We start from the raw sequence: 27,897 nt of genomic DNA on the forward strand, positions 1-27,897 counted from the left end.
GGTCTAGTTGGTTGAGAACCGCCAGGAAGGGCCCCTGGCCCCTGGGCCCTGCTGCGGACGCCCCACAGAGAAACAAAATAAACAGCAGCTGCAAAACATCAAAACTAAAAGGAGTGACTATGGTCCAAGGAGTTAGTTATTAAGTTATTGTTCCTCTAAGTCGCAGAGAGAAGTTTAATTTAGAATCTCTGGCTTTAAACGGTGCCAGGACAAAAGAGTTCTGTGATCCAGTCAGCTAAGCCCAGGTTCCCTTTGAACCACAAGGACAAACATGAGTCCATGCTTATTCAGTGGCAGACTGGGTTCGAGTTTTCCGTTTCTAAGGCATAATTTATCTCAAGAGCAAAATTTCCCTTTGGGGGATCAGAGCGATAGCACAGCGGGTGGGGCGTTTGCCTTGCACCTGGCTGACCCGGGTTCAATCCTCAGTATCCCATATGGTCCCCCAAGCACTGCCAGGAGTAATTTCTGAGTGCAGAGCCCGGAATAACCCCTTGCATCGCTGGATGTGACCCCAAGAAGCAAAAACTAAAAAATTCCCTTTGGCAGGACACTGATGAGTTTATGGCCCTTGGTCGACTGGCAAGCAGGGGATTTGAAGTCAGACACTTTCTGGCCTCGCCTTTGACCCACGTGAGGGGCTCAGGAGCAGGGGCAGAAGAACGTGGAGGCGGGTCAGCAGGGAGGACCTGTCCGCAAGTCTTTATTTTTTTTTCCCTCTTTTTGGGTCACACTTCATGATTGATGCTCAGGGGTTACTCCTGGCCCTGCATTCAGGAATTACCCCTGGTGGTGCTTGGAGACCATACGGGATGCTGGGGATTGAACCCGGGTTGGCTGTGTGCAAGGCAAATGCCCTCCCCATTTTGTTATCCCTCTGGCCCTATATCTTCAGGTCTTGGGCTAAAATCCTAAACTTGCAATTCACCACAACCAGAGAAAAATCCTCTTTTTAATAGAAAGAAGGATATACTGGTTATAGGATGTACCTGATCACTAACAGTGCCATTCATAATGATTAGAACGAGCCACAATAACCAAGGTTGCAGGAAAATACCTCTTCTCCTGAGAAACAGAGTACCTGAGTTTTTGGTTTAATGAAGGAAATTTTAGTCACATCCAGGCCACAAAGCCAACTGTCCTTAGAAAGCAACAAACACAGCTTACACTGCTGTGATTCCCAAGTCAGCTTTCACCATGGCGAATGAAAAAACTTCCTAGATTTAAAAATGAATTTGGGAGGGCTGGAGTGGTAGCAGAATGGGTAGGGTGTTTGCCTTGCAAGCGGCCGACCCGAGTTCGATTCCCAGCATCCCATATGGTCCCCCAAGCACTGCCAGGAGTAATTCCTGAGTGCAAAAGCCAGGAGTAACCCCTGAGTATAGCCGGGTGTGACCCCAAAAGAAAAAAAAAACCTAAAAATGAATTTGGTATCAATATGTTTAAATATTTTAGTTTATTTAAAATATTAAACATATTTTAATATAAAATTATATTTTAATATTATTTTAATTATATATTTAAACATATTTTAAAATGTTTTAAATATTTAAACATATTTTTAAATCAATATGTTTAAATATACACAGCGCCATGTAATCCCTTCAATGACCAACATCCAGAGATTATTAAACCAAGCTCCTGGAAGAGAGCGACGCAAAGTCTCTTGCCCCTGCACCTGGCTGTTTTCACCGGGTCTCTCAGAGGGGGTGGGTTGAGTTTCCCTCCCCATCCTGAGCAGAGCCCCGGCAATTGAAGACCTCCGGAACCCAACCACAGCCATGCTCAAGACCACTCTCCACACATTCAGACAAGTCTCACACATGAAGGAACCGGCAGAGGAACCCAGGTGTGTGGGACCTGGGGCTGAGATCTCCAAGGCTGCTTGGATCGACCTGGGCCTCTTCCGCCCAGATCCCCCATTTTCCAGTAGCTAGGCAGTCACACCCAGATACTGCCCCTGGCGCCCGTGTAATCCCATCAACAGCCAACATCCAGAGACTATGAAACCAAGCTCCCGGAAGCATTGCAGCTATGCGACATCTGATAGCTACTTCTCCTTCTTGGAGAACGTGGCAAGCTACCAAAAGTTTACTGCCTACACAGGGGAGACAAGCTCCCTGAGGTGTATTCATATGCCAAATACAGTAACAATGATGGGTCTCATTCCCCTGACCCTGAAGAGCCTCTATTGGGAAGGACGAGTAAAGAAAGGCTGCTAAAATCTCAGTGCTAGGATGAATGGAGATGTTACTGAGCCCCCGCGAGCAAATCGATGATCAATGAATGACAGTGATACAGTGATGTTTAAACATATTATGAAGTTGTTGATCCCCCAAATACCAAACCAATTATAAAAGCCTGCACAAACTGACAGGCTTCTGGATCCAGTCCTAACTGCATCTCAAGAACTGATCAGTGTCCACAGCTCAGGACCTTCCTCCACCCTTTCCCAACACCAGCTGGGGCCAATTCTTCACCCATCCCTATGTTTGCTGTGCCTCGCATTCTCCTCACCTGTCTGACAGATTTTTTTCTGCTTGACAGAATTTTAGCAAATATGATATAAACTGAAACTCACAGAATTTTGGGGGCTTTTATGTCACCTGAAACCTCTGCTTTTTCCATACAAAAATGCCTAGATTGATACGTTGGGTGTTTGAGTTACACAGATTGAGCCTTACTTGTCCCATTGGGCAGAGATGACACCACGACATGTGAGCTTGCCAGGATCAGAACTTTCGGCCTTGCCTTATTTGCCAATTACAGTCAATGCTTATTTCAGCTGAAGGGTTTTGAGGTAGTTGCTTGGAAGCCCTGTTTGCAATAAGACCAATAACAGACCATTTCTTCCCATCAACAGGTCCTCACTGATTTAAGCTTGTGCAAGGTTTCATGCACTTAATTTTTTCAGAAATATTAGACTGCTAAAGTTTCATGATTGCTAGCATCATTTCCCTACCAGTGATTCCTAAATTTGCTTCATCAGATTTCTAGAATCTTCCATTCCATGAAAATGGCATGATCTCTACTAATATGTTAGTGAATGAGCTGCACTTTTATTTATTTTTTTAAGCCACTGAGCAATATTGGGTGGAGCCAACTCCCTCTATTGCCCTCCCAAAAAATAAAAATTATCCCAAATCGATAAAAACTAAATTTAAATACTCGGGTAACTAAACAATCCCAAAGGGCCCAGGCGAATGGCTGAGTGGCTCTGCACTCACACCGCCCCCAGGTGGGCCTTGCCCGCAGCCGCTCTGCGGTCTGGCACCTCTGCTGCCCGAGCTGGTTTCTGGTGGCACGGTGGCCCCAGCAAACGCCACAACTCAATTAAAAATCCAAGAAGGGAGACCCCACGGCCAGGAAGCGTGACTCTGGGGAGCAGGGCACAGGCACTGCACCAGGGCTGAGTGCGTCAAGCAACCATGTGCGAGTCCCCGCCACCCCCCAATCCCAGTCACAGTAACGACAGCAACAGAGATGAGGGCAAAGGGGAGAGAAAGGGTATTTATTTGAAAATGAAGGTAACGACGACATTTCTAATCACATCACTGATAACTGCTGAAGGGAAAATCTTCCAAGCATTTGGAAGGCAAGAAGGCACAGCTCCAGGAGAGCGAGGAGAGAGCGCAAGCTTCCTCTGAGAACACCAACATGTTCTTCAGAGTACTAAGGAAAATACGGCCAGATCAGTTTCAGATGCAGCTAAAAGAGCTTTCAAAAACAGGTGCAAAATACTTTCCGGCCTCAGAAGGTCAAGGCCAAGTCAGTCAAGAGCAAACTCCTCTGTAAGGGATGCTAAAGGAGCTACTCTAGCAGAAAGAAAATGGTAAGAGATATGTCTGGGTCTGTGTAGAACAAAGAAGACCATCAGAAATGGTGCATTCACAATGAAAATACTTCTCTAGTTAAAATTCTCCTAGAATTATAACTCTGTAAAGCAGAAAAACATATCGGGGGTATTACACAATTATAGAAGGAAAACACATACCAGTAAGAGCACTAAGATTTGGAAGGAGATGCAAGTAGACTGCTCTAAAAGTATTACTCTGGGGGCTTGAGAGACCGTACAGGGGTCAAGGCCCTTGCCTTGTACTAGACAGGCCCTGGATTGATCTCCAGCTCCGCACACAGTCCCCTATGCACCAAAAGAAGCGAGAACCGGGGTAAGCCCTGAGCATGGCCAGGCGTGTTCTAAACAACAACAACAACAAAAATAACTTGTGTTTGTGTGCACACACCTTTGGTGGGTGTGTGTTTGTGTGTGGTTGTGTGTTGTGTATACTGGCTTATGTCAAGCTGCAGTGCTCAAGTAACGTTTAATGGCTGAGTGCTCAGGAATGACTCCTGAAGGTGCAGTGCCAGGGATGGAACCAGGGTCGACCACTGCAAGGCAAGTGCCTTAATCCCTCATTATCTCTAGGGCCCCCCAAACTTTGTAAGCGTGTATATGGGGCAGTAGAGTATTTGAAGGTAATTATTGATAAATTGATTATGTATTGGGTAAACCTAGAGAAAGTTACTTTTTTTTTTTTTGCTTTTTGGGTCACACCTGGTGATGCACAGGGGTTACTCCTGGCTCTGCACTCAGGAATTACCCCTGGCCGTGCTCAGGGGACCATATGGGATGCTGGGATTCGAACCGGGGTCAGCTGTGTTCAAGGCAAATGCCCTATCTGTTGTGCTATCGCTCCAGCCCCAGAAAGTTACTTTTAGAAATCAATTATGACAGGCTTGGGATGTAACTCAGTTGTAGAATGAGGGTTTTTCCACTTGAGGCCCTGGACTCAAATATGCTCAACTGATCCAAAGAAGACAGGAAAAAAAGGGGGCGGGAGAAAGAAGGTAACAGAAGGGATACACAGAAAAGAGAGGTTGACTAAAATCCAACCGTCAAAATCATATTAAATGGAAGAGGGTATTAAAAGGCAGAGGCTGTCAGACTGGATGAAAAAAGCAAGCCTCAAGTATATATACTGCCTAAAATATACTTTAAATATATGGCTGCAAATAAGCCTGAACTAAAAGCATGAGAAAACATATACTATGCTAATACTAATGAAAAACATGCTAGAATGTAGAAAAATAAGCTAGAAAAATAAGTAGGCTTTCTGACTCCCCAGAGTAAGGACTATTTCTAAGAATGAAGAGGTTCATTTCATAATGACAAAGGCGTAAATTCAGAAAGGACACATAAAAATTCAAAATACACCAAAGGGTACTACCTAATCTCAGACCTTCAAAATGCAATAAATACAATTGCATGGGACTGAAAGGATAAAACTGAAAAAATCTAGAATTATAGTTGCAGATTTCAACACCCCTTTCTCAAAGATAGAACAAGGAACACTGGAAGTCAGTAAGGACATTTAACACTGTTTATCAACTTGCTCACCTGACATTTAGAGAATATTCTACCCCACTGAAGCAGAATTTAATTTTCAAAAACACACAGACATCATATTATAATAAATCTGGACAGAGTCTGGACCATAAAACAAATCCCAGTAAATTAAAATGGATGAAATGTATGAATGTATGGATTACGCATACAATGATAACAGCACTAAATTAGAAACCAGTAGAAGAAAGCAATCTGTAAGACTCTCAAAGGTGGGGCCGTAGCATTAGTACAGTGGATAGGGTGTTTGCCTTGCATGCAGTCTACCCAGGTTCGATCCCCGGCATCCCATATAGTCCCCTGAGCAATGCCAGGAGTGATTCCTGAGTACAAAGTCAGGAGTAACTCCTGAGCATTGCCAGGTGTGACTCAAAAAGCCAAAAACAAAACAGCAACAACAACATAAAAGCTCAACTGTTTGGAAATTAAAAGCATACTTTAAATAGCACAAGGACTAAAGAAGAAAGAACAAGAGAAAAAAACTAAAATATGTCTAATTTAGTGAAAATGAAAATAGCAAAACATTGTGGGGTTCAGTTTATATAGTACTTAGAGGGAAACTAGTAACTTCAGTGAATGATTATCACTGTGTCACTGATGTTCTTCTCTAAGTGTGGTCCCTAAACTAGCAGCATCAGCATCACGTAAGCCCCACTCTGCCTCCTAAAGCAGATGCTGAACAATCTCTTCTTTAACGTGAGCTCTTGGTGATTTGGATGCACAGTGATGCTTGCACGTCACGTTCTCAAAGCACTGTTTTTATCTGAAGCATCACGGCAGTGGTCTAGAGCTCCATTCTTGCACTGTCTGGCTCATTTCCTACAAGGAAGTCTGAGAGGTCTTTGAGAAAGGAAACAGGTATCATAAACCTTTCCCATCTCCCTCAATCTAAAAGCACCGGGGAGCACTGCAGGACAATGAAGCTATGAGAACCGAGCACCTCCCAGCATGCATTGCTGTCACACCGCTCAGGACTCACCCTTCTTGCCACCAAGGACGTCATGCTGACATCCCCCTGCAATTATTCCTTCCTGAAAAGTCCTACGCACTCCTGGTTCTCGGCTACTTGGCAGAGTTCTTCCTCCCTCACAGCCCAGCTCCATGGCCACTGCCTTACGGAAATGTTTCCTTCCTGTCCTGGTTTTACTTAGTCTCCCTTTAATTTTTTTGTTTTTGCCACGCCTGGCACTTGCTCAGGGTGTATCCTGGAGTGCACTCTGGGATCACTCCTGGTGGGCTTGGGTAGCATATGGGGTGCCTTACCACTGTACCATTGCCCTTCCCCTCCAAAGTCTCCCTTTTAAAGATTTCTTACAGTACTAGATACCAAGTAAAAACTTGTAAGATTTGTACAATTATTATCTCAGTATCTATTGTTCCAAATAAACTTTAACCATTCGGTATAAATCCTATCTCACGTTAGACCCATATTTTATCTTTTATGTCGATGACACTGCCTCCCATACAAACATTTCTGAGAGATTAATTTAACTGGGTATATGTAGATACAGGCTTTATAAAAGACAGATTTGATGCTTATATAACACAGAACCAAAGTAACAAAGAAAATTTCCCAGGTTGCCTGGAATTGGAATTGGTGGGAGAAAAAGAAACTGAGCTTTTATTTAAAATTAAGTTAAAATAAGCAAGAAAAAATCTGATGGGACAAAATCCTTCAGACTTTTTGTGTTGCTGATGTTGAAAAATCTCAGACTCCTCAGCTCCATTACAAAGAATGTTTACTCCATTACAAAGAATGTTTACTACACAGGAAAATTGGGGGCGGGGAGGAGAGAGAGAAGGGCCAGTGACGCTGATTTAAAAATTCTGAATTCCTAAGTAGAGAATTCCTTAAGAAAAGCAGGTAGAGGGACTGCACTCATTTGTGGAGTATAAAATAACATCACATGAGGCTGACACCCAAGGACAGTAGATACAAGGGCTAGGAAGATTGCCCCATAGCTGGAAGACTGCTTCATGAGCGGAGGGGAGAAGGCAGATGGGATAGAAAAGCAATCACTAAGAAAATGATGGCTGGAGGAACCAGTTGGGATGGGAGATGTGTGCCGAAAGTAGATCATGAACCAAACATGATGACCTCTCAGTGTCTGTGTTGCAAGCCATAATGCCTAAGAGAGAATATGGGGAATATTGTCTGTCTTAGAGGCGGGGGTGGGGTGGGAGAGGGGGGGTATACCCGAGATGTTGGTGGTGGGGAATGTGCACTGGTGGAGGGATGGGTGTTTGATCATTGTGTGATTGTAACTCAAACATGAAAGCTTCTAACAATCTCACGGTGATTCAATATAATTAAAAAAAAAAAGCAGGTAGAAAATGGAGAGCACACCTGAAGAAAGTTAAGTTGTGATGAACTGAAACCAATCCTGTTCTAACAAGCGGTGCAGAATTTTTCTTCTGGGGGGGGGGTGACCCTTGAACTTACCACAGATAGAAGTGGTCTGGAGGCTGCAGGGAGAGAATAAACGTACAGAAGAGAATAAAGCATCCTTCAGGATTCTCACCTCAGCTCTCTGCAAAGGCGGGTCTTGCTCCACAGAGGAAACAAGACAAGAGTATGGCAGAAGTGTATTTTGTGAGTGGAAGAGGGAGGGGATGTGTGTGTGTGTGGGGTAAAGTGCATAGAATAACTTTCATTTACTAATGAATTTTTTTTTTTTTTTTGCTTTTTTGGGTCACACCCAGCATTGCTCAGGGGTTACTCCTGGCTCCGCACTCAGGAATGACTCCTGGTGCTTGGGGATCATATGGGATGCCGGTGATTGAAGCCAGGTTGGCCGAGTGCAAGGCAAATGCCCTAGCCGCTGTGCCATCACTCTGGCCCCTTACTTTTTGTTCCAGCAACACTACATCAAACTTTCTACTGCTATAAACAGCAGTCATCAGACTTTTCCTGAAAAGGCCCTGTGATCTCCACTGTCACTATCTGATTTGGCTTTTTGAGGTGCAAAACAGACAGTACGTAAGTGAATGAGCAACGCCCTGTTGTCAGAAAAGTTTACAGACCAGGAGGCAATGGATTGTTGGATTGTCTCCCTCAACTGGAATTTAGGCGTATATGCTGCAGACCTTCTAGTATACAGAACAAACCAAATTCCCTTTTACTAATTATGTTGCCAAAGTGAAATTTACTTGAAATATGGGTTTTTTTTTCTTTTTGGATCACACCCAGCAATGATCAGGGGTTACTCCTGGCTCTGCACTCAGGAATTATTTCTGGCGGTGCTCAGGGAACCCATAAGGGATGCTGGGAATCGAAGCCAGGTTGGCCTCATGCAAGGCAAAAGCCTTACCTGCTGTACTTACTCCAGTCCCTGAAATAGGTATTTTAAGTTCTCAGTTCAGTTGTGATTAAGTCTAACACAATGCATGGTGAGTATCAAGTATTTGTTGAGCAAACAACAATTTTTCCATGAAAGAGATACAATGGTAGTAAAGCAGAGTATCTCGACAAATTGAATAGTGGCTTACAAAGCAATTAATGTAAAAACGTTCCAGAAAAATTCTAAGGAAAAAAACATGTCAAGGAATTTTATCACATTTTAATAACAGATTATAGTTTTTATAAGAAACTCTTTAAAACCCCAGGCAAGAGCTCAAGACCTAAAACTTTTATTCAGTTCCTATAAAGATTCCAATTACAGGGGCAAAGATACCATTGAAAAAAGATTTTTATTAAAAATTCCTGATGGATCAAAGGTGAGCTAAGGACCGTGGTGGTGGTAGGGTGGAGTGACTTTGTACATCAATACCATAAACTAATATGATTCTAAAAGCCTTACCTAAACGATAATAACACTTTTTTTTAAGATTCTGATTTCCATGGAAATTAGACACAAAATAAAAAAGGATTTTCTCAATAGTAAAAAAAAGATTCATTTAAAAGCAGAATCTCTGAAGAAAAAAAAAAGAGTAAGCAACAAACAGCCCAAAACAGCAGAACCAAAGAACTGGTCTAGAGAAGTGAGGTGCAGCCCGGGGATTTGGTGGGCACTGGGGGAGAAGCAGCAGGGCTCCTGTTTGGGGGGGGGGGGGAGCTGTGTCGTCAGAGACTGTCACAGTAGTAGGGGAAACCAGGATGCCTCCATACAAGCGAGAAGAGAAAGGATTCGGATCCCAATAAAACTTTGAGCGAAAGGTTTTAGTGGTCTTACTTATGCCACTGGCAAGAAAGAACATGCTAGTATGAAATTCCTGTAAAATGTGTTACAGAAGTGATTAAGTTCTGCATGAATTCTTTACTTCATACTATTCTGATCAAACTAGGATTGTGGGTTAACTGAGATTTAAGGACACCGGTCTCGTGTTCCTAAATTTGAAAGTCTGTAATATAACTGAAGACTGCAGCTTTCTTTAACTCAATATGAAATGAAATCTAACATATAAAAAACAAAACTTGCCCCCAAATATTGTCCAGACTGATTATCTTTGACTTACCAGCATTTAACACAGTGCTAAGAATGGTAAATGTTTAGAAAGCACTTCAATTTTTATTACTCTGGAATGATGTACAATAGAATAAGCATAACATTTGTACTTTCACATAGCAGTCACATTCTTTCTGGGGACATCAACAAATACAGATGGACTGGTCAAGTGTAACAAGCAGTGTTTCCAATAATGTGGCTATGGAGAGGCGCATTTGGCCGGGGAGACAGCTCACGGCTGAGCGCATGCGTCGTGCTCGGGAGGCCCTGGTTTAATCCCCAGCACCGAGTAGTCCCCCAAGCACCACCAGGCAACTCTCGAGCACAGAGCAAGGGGTGGCAAAAACAAACAAGGCTTGAGAGAACAGCAGTGAAAGTGTTTGCTATGCATACGCCAATCTGGGTTCGAGATCCGTGACACCACACCAGGTCCTCTGAAGACCTGCAGCGATGTGTGGACACAGACCAGGAAGCCCCGAGCACAGCTGGATGCGGCGCCCATCAGAAACAAAACAAACAAAAAAGAGCTGCAACATGTCTAAGTGTGGCAAATGAACTTCAATATGCCAATTGGGCACTATTACTACTCAAAAGGGCAAGAAAGAAAACAGAATTTCCCAGTCATCACCACACTTCACTGCATAGCCATTGTAGATTATATGCCAGCTGTTTGCCAAAAAACTGAGTGTGACCATTATATGAATTTTTAAAAAACTTGGCAGTGTTACTTAAAAACAGGGTGCAATGATTTTGTGATGGAGGCGATTGTGCAGTAAAACACAGTCTATCAAGAATCTCTTGCACACAGTATTTCTTGGACTGCATACTGAAATGCACGTGCAGCGGTTGATATTAAGGTGTCGGTCAATCATCTGGAAATGTTGGTCAAAATAAAAGTTAGAAAACTGACATCTCAAAGTTTTCTCATGAAATAATTACGTCATTGAATAAAAACACTTGGAGAACTCTAAAATTTATTAAACTAGGTTATGGAGAGTCTTTGCCAATGGATCATACAAATTTAAAGGGCCATTTTGAATTAGGACTCAAAATCTGTAAGCACCTGGTGAAGAGGCATGGCTAGTCAGTTTCCGAGAGCTGAAGTTCACTCAAGTGAAAAATCACACATCAATTATATGCCTTTTTAAAACTAGAGTTCTGAATAGGAAAAAAAAATACATGAATTCATTATAGGAGTGGCAGCAGCGTTGACAAAACTTATTATGTTTTTCAGTTGTCTCAAAAATATCATCGAAGCGTCAATTTGAATGACATACTTTGAATGGAAAAATCTAGTTTTCATTCCGAATGAGACCGGAAATGGTCCAGCAGAGTCCTCTAAGAAGATGCCTGACAGGCTGAGGCCATCTCCCTCATCCTCCTTGGCACAACCAGCACTTCGAGGAGGCCCTGGAGGCAAACAAGTAAGTCATGGGAGGAGCTGCTTAAACGCACCCTGGGGCTGAGCATCCAAGTGCTAAAGAATTTACGAGGGAGAGATATGGTGCAGGTACTGCAAGTTTACCAGAGAGTGTGCACAGGTCAGACTGACAGTGGGGAGGCCTCCAGAGAGACGGCGGCCTCTGTCTCGGCCTCAGGACTGCTCAACACAGCCCCCGGAGGCTTTTATTGGTTGTCTCTGGGCTGCTTTGGTGGGAAGCTTTTGCTTTCTAGGCTGGCTGAGGAGGTGGGTGAGTAGACTCGTACCCAACCCCGGAGGCTGGTGGGCAGAGCGTACCCCCCACCCTAGAAGTGGGTAGCGGAACTGAGACGGTGGGGCCCCTCGAATCTCCTAGCAGGACCGTCAGCCGTCAAGTGTGTGGGAATGAAACAGGGCATCTTTTGGGGGGCTTTCGCTAGACCACTCCCAGCAGCCGAGGTGCATCAAGTCCACATTGGCTTACTCTCATCTTAAAATTTCCTCGGAGGTGTGCAGTCAGTTTATTTACATGCATATACAAATCAAGCCAGAAAAGGCAAACATGAGCTCCATTTGAAGTCACTGTCACCTCAGTAACCTTTCAATAGCCCTTCACACACCACACTGTGCCCCAGTTGCAAATCTATAGAACTGTGTGCAACTATCAGGAAAGATGTTAGGAGATTTTACTGTGTCATGGAACTAACTTCTCCCTCTTCCCAGAATGACTCTTTCTGTCCTGTCCCACCTGGAGTGTTTCAATCCTACTCCTTCACCGAATCATTTTCAAATCAGCCCCAGTGCCGGCACACTACCCTTTGTATTACCTCTTGATTCAGAGAAATATACTATTGTCAACATTCTGCCCGGGAGCTTATAAACAATGATTTCCAGATGTTTTCATTCCCCTCTCATTGTAAGACAGAAGTGATTCTTCTGGATAAGCCCGACCTAATGACGTCCTAGAGTATCCAATAATCAACTCGGAGAGGCGTGGGGGGCCGGGAGCGCCTATCTTTCCCCATTCCTTGTCATCTTGTTTTTGTATCTTCAACCTTTTACTTTCACGGTGGCTTCCAACTAGTTGGTACCTAAACGTCAACTCCCCTAGCTCTTATGTGACCCCAGTTATTTCATCTCCTATGTTAGTCTTCTTCATTTCCCTTTCCTACATTTAGTGATGTATTAGTCCACCAAAGCTCTTCTCCCCCGAATCACTAACACAGCATCGTGTTGTATTCATAAAAACATGAATTTTACTCATGAAATATTCAGTGGGAATGTTTCAAACGACTGACTTCTTTTCCAGAGTTGGTGCTGTGGCTTGTGCTGAACTGCTCCAAAAACACACCTTACACCACGCTTGCTTGCTTTCCTCTGACCCTGGCAATGTCTTCCATCTCCTGTCCACGTCATTTCCCTGAATCTCTGGGGTTGTGAGGTTCTACGCTCTCCATCCCACAATAAGCCATCTTTTTTATTTCCAAAGTGTCAAATATATGCTTATGATCAAATCTTTAGCTCCAGTTCAGATAACTCCCTAAGAAATAAATCCGTTTTTGGTGGGGAGGGTAGCACCCAGTAATGCTCAGCCTTGCCATGGCTCTGTACTCAGGGAACACCACTGGCAATGCTCAAGGGACCACAGGCAGTGCTGGGGGGTTGAACTGGGGGTCTCCATGGTCAAAGCAAGCACCTCAACCCCTTCACTATGTCTCTGTCCCATAACAAATCCATATTAATTAGATCCCCATCCCCCCACCAAGCATCTTTCCTTGGGTTATCCTACTTTCTATCTTAAATCAAGTATGTCCATTAGTGAACACTCGAGCATTTTCTTGTTACTGAAAGCGACAATCAGATGTCAAGCGAAAAATGTAGGTATTATTTTAATTACTTGACTTTTTAAAATACACTGATTCTACGTCACAGATCTCATTCTCTCAAGTACATCTTATCCAACACTCTATTATTGGGCTCAGAAATAAAAAATATTTACACTTAACTGGTGACCACATTTGGGCTCTACTTTCTTCAATACCCTTCTCTTTTGCCATTTTTTCCATCCACCTTCCCACTTTTTTTATTTCTTATTTTTATCCCAGTTCTCAGCTTTATGAGTGAAATTATTCTATGTTCCCACGAGACTTTTTTTTGCCTCCCCCCAATTTTCTACATGTGGTTTGTTTTGTCTGAAATACCCTTTACTTTTAATACTTCGATATCTTTCAGATCAGATGTAAGATCTTAGCTTAGATGTTGTACTTAGGAAGTCTGAGAATTCTGCTTCTACAATCTGCTTCTTTTCCTGATCTTAGCATTTGCCCTTTAGAGAATTGTCTAGTCTCAACTACCCCTCCCCTACCCATAAAATTAACCAGGACCCTAACTATTCTACAAGTCATATTTCCTCAAAAAGTAGAAAAGGAGCTTTGAAAATCTACACTAAGTGCAAACTGTGGGGATTCCTGAACCGAGACAGGATGGAATCACATTTCTTTCTCCTTTCGACATTTATAGTTGATAGGTATCAGAACAATGTAGTGAAGTGTGTAAATCTGTAAACTCCTCTGTAGTAAAATTGTATCTGGACAGTAAAATTCAGAATGTACAAAACCAATACAATCATGGCAGGAGCAAAACTTTTCACCAACAGAAATATTTCACAATTCATTATATACAATGTCCTGGGAATTTTTCTACTGAAGTCTTATTAGAAGTTTCCAGTCAGTAATTATTTAATGAAGAAGAAAAACACACAGAACTAATAATGAATTTTAGTGTCATTTCCAAAAAAGTAAAAAAGGTATGGAATAGCAAGAATGAGAAAAAATAAATACCTTAAGAAACATTAAAAAAAACACATAAATATAACAAATATTTTTTAAATACAACTTTTATAAAAATAATATTCTAACTGATAGATTAAAAAAGGTTAAAAAATAAGGAAGGAAAGTTATCAGTAAAAGATAATAAAACTTTAAGCAGAACAGTAAATTGTACTAATAATTTAACAGGTGAAACAACTTTTACTATGATACCAAAATTTGTTTTAATCTAAGATTTTAAAAATTAATTTAAATATTAGGCTTTGTCCACCTTATTTTTCTAGAATTATCTCATATTTAGTATAATAAAAAATTATATGAAATTAAAATTTTTATCTTAGAAATATACAATTGTTAAGAAGCTGGAAGGACAAACATGGATCTGTTGTAAAATAGATTAATGCAGACAGCTTTGGTAAATTCTAACAATATGAAATGAAGACGTATAATTAAAAATGAAGTACATTTTGTTCTCCATTCACGACAGTACATTAAAAAATATGCACGTATACAGTTAGGTGAATGATAAAGTTTAGGTCTCTTTATCCTTCTACCTGACACACTATTTGTTATGTAATTTTTACTTTTCTCGAAGGCAAGAAACAAAGGGCATTATTTTAAAATTTGGTTCATCTTTCTATTTTTGTAAAATTTTATTGAATCACTATGTGATTCATCTTTCATTATGGAGACTTTACATTAACCTTGTTTAAAATTTTTAACTCTTGTATGTTAATTAAAAGTTTTATCCAGTTCATATTATTATTGAAAATTCAGGATATTAAAAAAATTATTCAGTTAAATAATTAAAGCTGGTGGGCATTATAACCTGGCTACTTAATAGTACGTTCTTAAATTAGAGTTTAATGACCTTATTATCTAAAAATCTGACACTATATAACTTAAGAAATATTTAAAATTTTAGCAAAATACAATGATAAATGCCTCCCAACCCCCACACCAACTTACCTAAAATATACAATGATGCAACCTGTGATAGATATCTTTAAATTTCCAACATAACTTGATACTTCTTCATGTTAGGGAAGTAATCACTAAACACTCTCACACTTCTAAATGTGCCTCATTGTCTAGTACCCATCGGAGCTAATTTAGCTAGTATGTTGGCAGCTAAAGAGTATATATTTTATCTCCGCTAGGTCCTACGGGTAATGGTCTCCTGGAGGCACAAGGTTGATCAATACCACTGAGTGGGACAAATACTTTCTTGCTAAAGTAATTTCGGTTTGCATTCTCAACTTAGCTTTCCCTTAAAGTTTTTCCCTTTCAAGCTATGGATTACCTACTGAAACACTCTTCTTTCTGCTGATATATGTTCCTATCAGTTCAATGTCTGATATGAAAAAATCCTATGTTTGCTCAGTTGAAAAAAAAAATTGCTTCTTGACCCTCTTTAAAACCAGCAGTTTTAAAATGGTTCTCAAAGCGGCACCAATGGACAGAACTACCTGATGGTGGATGTGGGGTTGATATCCTAAGATTGTTATATACTATTTTAGGAGTATCAATTTGGCAGTTGATACTGTAACTTTCCCAGGTAGTATCATACATAGTGTCTTTTCCACACCTTCTGGAACATATTAATTTATTGAGTTAATACAATGTACTCATGAGTGCAGTAGTTAATTTTCAGATAGTTGCTTAGGCCTATTTATCTGCCAAACTTTCTGTATTTTAGATTAAATATGTCAAAAGAAAGAGCAAGCTGCACCATTCTACGTTAGTGGTACGTTTAGGAAATTTTATGTCTCCACAACAAATATACTTTATTTTATTTTGCTTAAAATCCTGGACACATCAAGTTGTGGGGAAGTGCACTGGCATGTTAAGCAGCCTCTAATTTAATAAGTTTCATATTAGGTGCCAAGAAATAAGTTTGTTAAAAGAATTTGGAATTAAATGAAAATCAAATTCATTACTTTTAAACAGAATAAAACAACAAAAAAATTTCCTCATACTATACTCATGGCACCTACAATGAAACTTTAAGATTACGTAGAGAAAAACTTACCTAGCTGGGATTTTGAATAGTAATTTGCCCTCTGTCCACTGTTGCAAGACTGCCGTTTATGTCTTTTTGTTGGCATTTCTGTGGTCTTCCATGGTGGCCTTTTTCTTTGGTTCAATTTGCTAAGTGTTTCAGAACTAGCGAAAGGGCTGTTATCAGAGTCAGCACACTTACTTGATTTATAATTTTCAAGTTGATCAGTACATTTATTGGTTGAAGGACTACTTGCGCTAATATTTTTAATTTCTTTAGATGGTCTTTTAAGAGGACTCTGACTAGCAGCCTGGGATCTTAAGGTAAAGCGTTCTAACGCTTCTACATCAGGCTGATGACTGCTCCCACTGCCAGGAGATTCGGGAGAGTAAACCACCGTATTAAGCTTAAAAGTGTTTCTGTGTTCAAGATAGTTGATCTTCCTCAAAAAGATTTTACAATCTTTTAAGGTTTTTGACCTCCAATTATTTGGACATGCACTTCCTAGTCTGGGCTCCCTTTCAACATCTTTTCCACTGGCATCTGTTCCATTCTCCTTTGCTTTTGACTCAACTTTATTCTCTAAACTAGCATGTACTCTGAGGTCAGACACTGCCACCCTCGGCTGCAAAAAGTCATCCCTGATCTCAGAAGGGAAAAAAAGTGAATTATCGCCTTTATCTTTTCTTTGGAATGGGATGTCAGCATCTGTTGGCTCCCCTGTCCTATTTAAAATTTTGTTCTGGCAGAAAGATCTTAAATTCCTCCTTTTAGAGATCCAATCCGTGGTGCCATGCCTAAATTCTCCCTCTCTTCTCCACTTTGCCTGGGTTAACCTCTTCAACTCAGTCCTTTGATATCTAGCCAGTGTTAAATTACTTTTCACATTTAAGCCTGGAGAGCTAACCATCTTATGAAGTACATGCAACTTCCCTGATGATTTTGAAGGGGAAGATAGTGCAAATTTCTTTAAGTGCTTTTTGAAGGGGTTAGTACTAAAATCAGAATATTTGGCTCCTAATTTGACTCCTCTGGTACTTATTACTTCCAAAGGGTTTCTAGCATTTGCTTTTCTGACTAGTGAGAGAGACTGTGTTTCTGTCGTTTGCATAAACCAGGTACAAAGTTCACTCAAATCATACTTTTTCCGAAAAAGCATTTTTACAGGGGTAGCTTCAAGTCCTAAGGGACAGGTTTCCAAAGGATTAGTTATTTTAAGGTTATCCTTTTCAGTGTGTTCTCTTTTTTTATGAAAACAATTTTCAGCTTCATTCCCACTAACTTGTACCCAAGCACTTGTTATCTGTTCAAATCTATTATTTAACTCCTCTAATAAAGAATCATCTGAAGTAGAAGTGGCCCACCACCTGAGCAAAGGATCTGGTGAAATTATAGAGTCCAAGGAGACTTTAGAACTGGGTATTAACCAGTTATTTTCCAAACACTTTTTTCTATTTCTTGAATTTCTAGCTCCTGGAGAAACCTTTGGAACTGTTTTTATACTTAACTGCCTATGTTTATCTCTCTGACTTGTACCTTTCTGCACATGGAGTTTGTATGACTTATGGAGCATATTATTTCTGTATATAAGTGAGTTAGACGATGTGAATGAATGTAAGAAATGCACAGATGGCTTTCTACCCCTCTTAGATTGCCTCAAAGGCCTCGTAGCAACCATACTTTCTGGCAGATTATTAAATATTTCAGTTTCAGTGTGTCTTATTTCCATCTTACGGCACTGCTCATGATCATACTTTTCTTCAAGTAGATTTTTTTCTAATATATTATCTTGTTGGTAAGGAGATAAGTAGTTGTTAATAGTTACTTCTCTTTCCTGAGGTGAAGTTCTATTAATAGTCACAGATATGCCAGAAATTTTGACTTTTGCAGGTCTACCAGGCTTCCTAATTATGGCCAAAGGCTTCTGATTTGGCCAAGTGAGTTTCTTGGAGGGCTGAGGTAGTAAAGATGTGTTCTTAGCAGGTCCAATGGAGTAAAAGTCGGATCCTAAGACCTCAAAGTCAGGAGTCAAACTTGAAATCGCACTGATTCTTTCACCTGAGTCAATTTCATATTCTCTAATATTCCGGCAGCTATTGTTTTCAGCTAGAAACTCGGCATTATTGTTCAAAGACATTATCTTGCTTAGGGTGACATTTCCTTCTGAAACCTGCCGTTTTGTTCTTCTTGATCTCCCATAAATAACAGTTACTGTAATACTCTTTTTATAAATACTTTCTTCTACTTTGGATATAAGACATTTGGGACTTTTCTGGCCAGCACTGATAGACTCATTTTGGTAAATGGTAATGTCTCTTTGATCAGGTTGAGGTTTTGGCGGTCTTCCAACTGGTCTCTTAAATGGGTTCATGATCTTGGGACCTAATTTTTTAGGTCTACCTGGTTTTCTTTTAAAAGATGAATCAGTAGCACTGTTTGAATTTTCCTTAGGCTCTTCTTGTGGCTTATCACTACTCTTATCTATAAACACTTCAGAGGATTCTACAGTTTGTTCTGTACTGTTAAAATTGTGTCCTCTTTGAAGAGTGACACTTAGGTTAGAACTGCAATTTTTAAAGTTAGCATTTAAAATATCCTCATTCATTTCCTCTTCTTTTTCGATTACATGATGGGGTGAATGTTTTTCAGTATGAAAATCAATATTTGATTCAGAAGTACTAACTGAACTTAAGGTATATTTGATTCCTTCACAGCTTTTAACTTCAGATAAGAACATGAGTTTGACAGGACTAGAATAACTGGGAAAAGAGCTTTCATTGGCGCCATACTTTGCTGGTATATTTTTAACACTAGGAATTAAGCTATCTTTATCTAAGATAGATGGCTTTTTCACATTGTCAAATCTTTCATTATTAAAATGTATTGAAGGTGTATCACTGCTCTTGATATTAACAGATTTTGATAAATTCTGCACTTTGAATGTCATTCTACCCACAGTAAGATTTTCATTTCTACTAGTATTTTGATCTTTATCAATTTCTGCCAATTTCTTGGATGTTTTATAAACTTGTGATAATGAATGAATATTCCAAGACTTTTTGCCCATATTTACTGTATCTTCCAATCGCTCCACAATAACTTGCAAATTAGAACTCAATGCAATTTTGTTTAGCTCTACATTATGTGAGCTTTCAATATGAGTGTTTCTTACTACATCTTTCCTTTCTGTAAACTCAGTAACATTTTTGGCCTTAGACTTCTTCACATCACAATTATTTGTCACATATATAGAATACCACCCCGGAGGCACAATATTTCGTTTAGTTCTGCTCACAACTCCAGGAACATCCCTTTCTAAAGGGGTTTGAATCTTCTCTACCTTTTTATCCTTTCTCTGATTTTGCAAACTTATTTTCCCAGATGAAGCTTTTCCCTGTAATTTTCCTATGCCCACTTTCTCAGAAGTTGTTTTAAAGCTTTCTGAAAAGTCATTAAAAGCCAAGTTAGTTTCTAAACTAGGAAGGGATGGTTGCAAGGAGTGCGCTGCATAATCTGGTGAAAAGGATGTTTCTGAATGATTATTCTGAACACTTTTAGAATATTTTAAAGGCGGCTCTTGGCAGTAATAGAACTCATTGTCCGTTGAAAATACCTTATCAGTGTGCATCAATTTTCTTGAATTTTTTTCAGTGTATTTTTTTCTTATAAAATGCTCATCAAAACTAGCAAGTTGTCTTTTAATCTGTAAAGACTGCCTTCTAAACACGGGCGAATCAGGAGAGCTGTGCATTGCAAATAAGGCTTCTTGACGCTTTCGAAATCTTGTCTGAATAATTTTATCATCTCCCTTTTTATCATGTTGACTTAGTAATTCCATAAAACTGTAATCACTGGCCGGTGCATTATGCAAGAGAGAGGCTATTAAATCTCTCAACTTTAAATCATTATCTGTATTACCATCACTGCTAGAGAACTTCACATGGTTTGCCAGATCTACTGTAGTTTCTATTGATTTTAACTTTTCATTAATACGATCCATTAAATCTTGAAAAATTATAGAAGTCTCACCGTCTTCCTGGTTTGAAGAATAATTGTTATGATCCTCTAAGAGCAAAGAATCTGAGTTACTGGATTTGACTGTACTTCGTACTTTACCTTCCTGACCACACTTGTCACTGCTTATTTCTGCTGGCGTGAGAGATGGAGGCTGGTGATTATTTGTTTCAGGTCTGTTCTTTTCTAAGGCTGAAAGTTTTGAGGTGCCATCTTTCAATTTTTCAAATCCTTCAGTCTGCACTGGTGATAATGGTGGGGGAGAGGGACTTCGAGATCTACAAACATCTTTAAGGCTAACTGAAACATCACATACTTCACTCCTCAAAAGAGGAGCATGAATGGATGATTTTGTAGAGGGAGTATTTGGTAACAGTCCAGAACAGCACCTGCGGGAATCGCAACTGTTTGCAATTCCTCCCTTTACAACGGTCTTAATGTTTTCAACAGTTACTGTCTGGCAAGAGAAACAATGTAAATCTTTAATACAGACTGGCAGAGGCACAAAACCAAGGCTTTGTCTTTCATTTAGTAAACACCCCCTTTCTGCCAGCCTATATTCACAATTACAGAACAGATCAGGCAAATCATCTTCAATTGGGGGCTTCTGAGATTCTGAAGTCACAGTAAATGAAGTATTATAACAGCAAAGAGAAGGAGCATTCTGCTCTTGGACTAGAAATTTCATCATAGTCAAAATTTGTTGCTGGTGATGAATGCACAAAGATTCCAAAACTTTGCTTAATGCTGATTTTCCTTTTTCCATTTTAGTAGCTTCCTCTGATTTTGCATCAACAGTTGAACTAAAAATAAAAATCAAACAAAAAATGAATTACAGCAAAAACACCAGTCAACATAAGGAGTTATAATTTTAAGTGTCTGAACAAAAAATATTTTGGATTTGTTGGTTCCTCAGAATAAGACACCTGCAATAAGGATATCTTGATTATTGTTTGCAAAAATATAACAAAGCACTGGTAACTTCTGAGTTATCAAAGTATGAGTTTAAGCAAAGCCTTAGTTTTACAGTATAAAAATTGATGATTATAGATATTATTTATATATTGATATACTGAGGTAATATTTATTAAAATGATATAATTACATACTTCTAATGTTTAGTATCTGTATGTATTAAGAATATATAATGAAAAAGTTTCATTAGTTAAAATTTTTGTAGACATTTTAAAGTTATTTTAATAATACCAGCAGATTAGTAAAAATAAGGAAAATAAGATGTAAGATTCTTGTTTAAAATAATTTTCTAGGTAATGAAGCAATTTTATTAGTAAAAGAGAGTTTTGTATAATCACAAGAAAACTGAGGGATTTCGATTTCATATAGATAGAAGAATGCCTTCTAAATATTAAACTACTGATAAAAAACTTTAAACTATTTAAAATCAAATCTATTTTAAACTGATTTTAAAAACTACAATAATTACATTAAAAGCTAAAGGCATTACTTACCTAATTATTTAATTTCAAATTCTGGAAAATGTCCCATTGAAGTTATAATGATACCTAACTTTAACTAAGACCCTGGATTACTTAGCAACCAAAGTATACAAAAACCTTTTAAAAGTTCAATACCAATATCAAGAATAAAATGTATTAAAAGAATTCTGTTTCAGAAAAGTATCTATTTAAATTAAACAGATCACCAAACGCTGTACATGAAAATAGCCTCCCAGTCATCATTTATTTGTTGGTACTGTTAATAGCTCCTGATTTGTAGAAATTTTTTTAGGATCAGGATTGGGATGGACTGATTGTGACTTGCTAAAGAAAATGTAATTTGTCTAAAGAGTTATTAACTAATGTGTATTAAAAGTGAAAGGATTTTCTTTAAAAATTAAAAAGTGAAACATGTTTTGTTCCCCAAAGATGTCTTGTTTCACAGAGTATGAAATACTTTATTTACACTTTGTAAAAAATCTTACTTCAGTAGTGAAACACCACAGCAATTCTCACATCAGATCAAAATTTTTTAAGAAAACATAACAGAATCAAACATTGTTTCAATAACACTGGCATGTGCTTTGACATGAAGCAGTAATCAGATGGAGAGGTGGCGAGGAATTACAATAACACCTTTAATGTCCAGAAGTCTAAACTTCAAATTTCTTAGACTTCTAAGTTTAAGAAGTTTAAAGTCTAAAGTCTAGACTGATAAAGATACGACATGACCCCACTATCCTGTTCTTTCGGAAAGTACTTTTAATTTATAGTAAGTTTAATCATGGTTAAAGTGTTAAGAGTATAAAATAGTGGAGATGATTCACAAAATTCACCATCAGAAAAGTTTTAAAACTATGCAGTGAACGACAGTAGGGTGGGGGAGGGAAGTATTAATTATAAAATGTGAAGAAGTGACATTATTTATACTCTTCCAGAAAGTTAGTAATGTTCACATAAGCAAAAGAAAGCCCTCCCCACCAGACTTTTGACAGACACTTCAACAGATTCTCTAAACGTATGTAATGGCCTATTTAACATCTGTTACTGAATAATTAAAGAAAGGTTTTACATTTCTTGGATGTATGAGACACTATGTTTTAAAATTGTTTCATAACTGTTTCCGAAATTCTCAAAGGCTTTTCTTTTCCAATAGGTAAAGTCAAATGTGTAAAAAAAAAAAAAAAAAGTGTTTAGTGTTAACTCTTCTAAAAACCACTGAATTTTTAAGTTTCTTTTCTTTTCTTTTTTTTTTTTTTTGCTTTTTGGGTCACACCTGGCGATGCACAGGGGTTACTCCTTGCTCTGCACTCAGGAATGACTCTTAGTGGCGCTTAGGGGGGCCATATGGGATGCTGGGAATCGAACCCGGGTCTGCCTCGTGCAATTGCCGGCAAACGCCCTACCCGCTGTGCTATTGCTCCAGCCCCTAAGTTTCTTTTCTGATATTCTAAGTCTATATTTTAAATTTAGTATCTTATTCAGTTTTTTTTTACTTTAAACAATGAAATTTAAAAGTTAGTGCTCAACAATTTTCTTCTAGTGCTTTATAAGTATCTCAATAAATTTAGTAGACGTCCATTTATATGAGTACATACGAGAAGCATCAGATGCTGAATATTAATTCCACAGGTTATAAGACTATGAAACATGCGATGGCTTCAGATTTGTTCTTTTCTTGCACGTTAGAATTCAAACGAAAATACCCTAACTTTTGATAAGATAATTAAGTGCAAGTGTAAAATCTAGAATTTAATCTCAAGTAATTATATAAAAATTCTAAAATTATGTCTTTCACAGTTCCCTTGTTTTGCTATAAAATTTTATTTTATCAACTTTTCCTGTTTGCTTAAACCAAAGTGATCCAGTTTTTTAAAAAAATATTACTTCTCACTTCCCCATTAGAAGTTTTGTTGTTGAGATATTTCCTTGGAGACAGTAAATTTCTAATAATAAATCAACTTCCTAGAGTGAACCAAAGAAGTCAGTGTAGCCAGTTTTTTCTTATTTTTCTTTTTTCTTTTACTGAATGAGTAAATCAATCACACACCAACAGTGTTGTAAATTTAAGTGCAAAAGCATTGAAGTGCTTTACTACAAATTACAACCTAGAAACACGTTAACTGAACAATTAAAATTCATACAATCAGATTTAGATATATAACAACACAAAGTAGGAACAGAATTACAGTACATTTACAACACAAGACAGATACATGAATTCATTAGAAAATATTGTAATAAATAATTCATGAATTATAGTGCAATTGATTTATGCATAAATATAACTAATTGCCTAACAATCAGTTTATATTAACAAAATCTGTCAAAATCAAGGCAGCCACAGAGTTTTACTAAATTACTGCGACAATGGAAATACTGCAATTAAAAAACAAATACAAGTATTTGTACTGTAAACAACTAAAAAAAATCAGTCTCACTAAAGTTAGTATACAATTTAATATAAAATTGTCATTAGCTACCAGAAATGGTTTAAACAAGTTTACTGAGCAGTAGTTTTCTAAAAACAGAGGCACTGTTTTTTCTTTTCCTTCTTTTTTTTTTTTAAATATAAAATACTTGAACATTCAAATAAGTAGAAAGCACAATGGGATGCTTTCACCTTCATTAAAAGTCTGCTGAAACTGGATTTTCCAGAAAATGGTCAATTAATAAGTAGTAACTGGTAACTAAACTTATAAAGTACTTTGAAAGTTTAACATAAAGAAAGTCTTAATAGAATCACCGGGGAGAAGGGGAACCCACAAATTTCCCTGCCTTTCCTAGTCTGTATAATCAAAAGTTAACTCAATAATTAGAAACATTTTGTTTCTTTTAAAAGTTATGGGTTGATTACCTATAAACTATCAAAAAATATTTTCATATACTATTTCTGACCAAAAATAAATAATACAAGTACTAAAATGATGCAAATTAACTATAATCCTACCTATAAAACTACTGATCACTGTGAAGTCAATAGCAAAATGATCCCTGATTTTATGAATCCTGTAAAGTTTTTGGTCAGGTCATCTTTTAAATGATATAAAAGTGTTCTGTAAGTATCCCTTTACTATAAACTTCTCAATCAATTTATTAATGTAAATATAGTGTGAGGAATAAAAAAGTTCAATACAATATAAATATTATGTAATGCATTCAAGCCCCCCAATTTTTGTAAGTAAAGTTCTGTATAAAGAGGTCAATAAAATTGTGTTGAAACATTTATTTCTTATCCTTAACTTTGTTTTTTTCAGCGGGGGAAAGGGGAATATATTAAATAATCCAAGTTCTGGCCCTCACAAAATATGGCTTAATTCTTTAAAAAGAAAGATGACCCTGACACCTGCTGTTTTGCAATCTATTGTGTATACTTTCTGGGGGAGGGAAGGGGAGAAAAAAAAATGAGGATTCATATCCCAGTATGCAGGTAACAGTAGTAACTGAAGAGGGTCCAAGATCCATTAAGAGACCAAACAACTACTCAGGTGTGTAGTTTCCCACTCTTCAGATTCTTTAAACATATGTAAGCAGTTTTAAAATTTAATAGCTGAAAGGTGTTTTAGCATTACATGTATAAGTAATTATTAGTTACACACAAACACAAGTGTAAAAACACAAGTATTTGACAAGGTGCACTTACTTGAAAAATTCAGCCGTAAGTATTCCTATTGGACTTAAGAAAACCGGCATAGAAAATGATCAGAACTTGAATTTTAACAGAGAAGGGGGGCACTCTCAGAATTTTGAAAATTTGAAGCAAATCCCCATTGTTATATGGAGGCACATGCTTGATAACATTTTACCACAAAAACTGCATACTCCATAAATCCAACATGGATACTCTGAACCACATATTAAAAACTGCTATATAATATTTTCTGGTCTCTTTATGAATTTAATGAAAGTTAAAATGCACTGCCCAGCTTCTAACTATCCAATTAGTAGAGTTTACATTTCAAAACAGCTTCAGTGTTAAATATCTGTAAATCTATTCAAGACCCTGAACAAACTGCAAATTTGGTTATTAGCAAAATGATAATGTATCGCCCACCAAAATGAAATCTGTAATTCATTTTGATAAACTGAAATGTTTTGTAATGTCACAGCAGCAAATATATTAAAGTTACACTGAGGTTTTTCAATAGTAGGAGTGTGTCACGATCCTTAAAATTTAAAGTAGTCATAACATCAACTAACCAGCACATTTAAACCAAAATCATCATTCTCAAGCTTTTTCTGTGCACATTATAAACATGCTCTAAGTTGCATTCCAACTTTCTTTTCTAACGTTACACATTAGCTTATTTTTCAAATGAAATAAAATTAAATTATTTTAATAATTAAATTTAAATTACTTTTTTGTTCTTAGTATTCCATCTTCTAGTAAAGAATTCTATAGCTGCTGGGGTTAAAACTATGTCAGTTAATTTAAGTATAGATTTTATAACCCCAACTTTCTGCTAAATCAACTATTAAATGATAAATATTAAATTTCATTATACATATAATTTAAGGTTTTCTTTTCTATACCTGGTGGATGCACTTGAGTGCATTTCATATTTCATAGAATGCATGGTAGTGTACTAATACTGTATATATTAATTTTTTAGTATGGAAAAATCGCGGTCCAAACTTTGACTGGGTGCTTGATATACTTACAATAGCTGTAAGTATGCTATATAAGAGGTTTATAATTAATATCTTATTTCCACTAAGATGGTTCAACTGACTGGCTGGAGTGGTCTTTCACCAATGAAAATATTTCACTTAACAATTGTTTTCCCACAACGCTTTATGCTATTGACTACTAAAGAAAACCTGAATCTTTTTCACCTATTTATACAAGGATTAAATACAAACTATCAGAATTAAGTAAGCAACTATATAATTCTGTCCACAGTGAAAACCCTGAATAAAACTTTTTCAAAAGGCATGTAAGTGGTTTTTGAACTGTAAAATTTCATGTCTCCTGTCAGAGTGAGCATCTGTAATTCCCACATGTGTGTATACAGACACACAAATACACACCTGTGCACATACACGCACACGCAAACACACACACGCACATACACACAGACATTTGCCTAACGAGTGATCTACACAGGCTTGCTGCTGTTCTTGCAGCTACCAGTCCCTGAATCTGCCATATTATATAACCCAGTGTCTGCTAAGCGGAGTTTCTTCTTCGGAGGAGTCTTCAGTGTTCCAGATCTTTCTTTTACCTTGTATTCTAAAGTGCTGTGAGGTACCCCATAAATTCCTTGTGCTTTGGAAACACTCATTTTCCCGCTCATCACCATTGCAATAGCCTCTTCCATTATTTCATGATCATACTGCCGATAGCGGCCCCTTTTTTTCCTGGGCTGCTTATTATCTTTTCGATCCAATCCATCTTCAGTACTTTCAGAGGTTCCATCAACTGTTCCATTTTTAGAATTAAGACACAAAGGAGAGAGGTCCCCATGTATAAAATAAGAGTCAACACTTGAGTGAGTTACGGGCCCAGAACATTCTATTTTGTTCTGTTTAGGGAGTATATTTTTCAGTTTTTGGAGTGCTGATCCTTCTAGGGCTGGAGAGGTTTTGGAAACTTGATACATAACATCCAGCAGAGCAGGACCATCGGGCTGTGGTTTTGCAAGAGAACTTACTCGCAGCTGAGGGATTTTTAACTGCACAGTAGGCTGTGAAGCTTCATATTGTAGGCTTTCATTTTTTTCTTTAAACTGAGTAACCATTTTCTGTAGAGTTAACTGGTGGAGGTAACTGGAAGCTGTTGGGAATTTTAATTCTGAGGTTTCAAGTAGATTGAGTTTACTTTTTTCTGTGCGCTCTGCTTGAGCTCTGGCCCACAAGGCTACTTTTTGCAGCACTGCACACGTTTCTTTACTGTCTTTATATGAGTAACTATCATTGATATCTCGAGTTTTGTTTTTAAAAGATGCAGGCTTCCCTGCTGGTAAGGCTTCTAAGTGGAGAAGTAAAGTTTTTTGAGGTATGCCATAAAGTATGCCTGCTTTATTTATGTCCAGTGCTCCAGACTGAATGTCTTTCAAAGCTTTTGAGAGCAAACCATCTGCAAACTCAGCACTTCTTTCCACATAGTCCTCTCTGTTTCTGTGTAGTCTCCTGGATGGATGGAATGAAACGATGGTAAACTGATGCATGAGAGACTCTCACACAGCTATGGAAGGGGAGGGTCCACTCCTTTATTATACTCCTTGCTTAGGTAACATCACTGCTTATGACTCCTTTAAGTCTGTGAGATGCAGTAGCTATTCCTTATCAAAGCAAACGTTACAGTCCTGGTAGGACAGTGTGTCA

At 38.2% G+C, this 27,897-nt stretch overlaps 1 protein-coding gene across 10 annotated transcripts in view; it reads right to left on the bottom strand.

Moving 5' to 3' along the window:
* Window positions 1-27,897, bottom strand: part of LCORL (ligand dependent nuclear receptor corepressor like) — a 155,125-nt gene that overhangs the window by 6,510 nt on the left and 120,718 nt on the right. For 2 of the 10 annotated variants that reach the window (XM_055138261.1, XM_055138262.1), the window contains one exon: window positions 14,110-20,916. The exons of 3 other annotated variants lie outside the window; for them this stretch is intronic. In XM_055138261.1, coding sequence (XP_054994236.1) covers window positions 16,110-20,916 — 4,807 coding nt within the window. In that variant the 3' untranslated portion in view covers window positions 14,110-16,109. Of the gene's footprint in view, window positions 1-14,109; window positions 20,917-22,279; window positions 27,703-27,897 lie in introns of those variants that run through there. 5 more of the 10 variants (XM_055138263.1, XM_055138266.1, XM_055138270.1 and 2 more) reach the window with 5 other exon arrangements.

Source organism: Sorex araneus, chromosome 5 (genome assembly GCF_027595985.1).
Source record: "Sorex araneus isolate mSorAra2 chromosome 5, mSorAra2.pri, whole genome shotgun sequence".
Classification (NCBI taxonomy): Eukaryota; Metazoa; Chordata; class Mammalia; order Eulipotyphla; family Soricidae; genus Sorex; species Sorex araneus.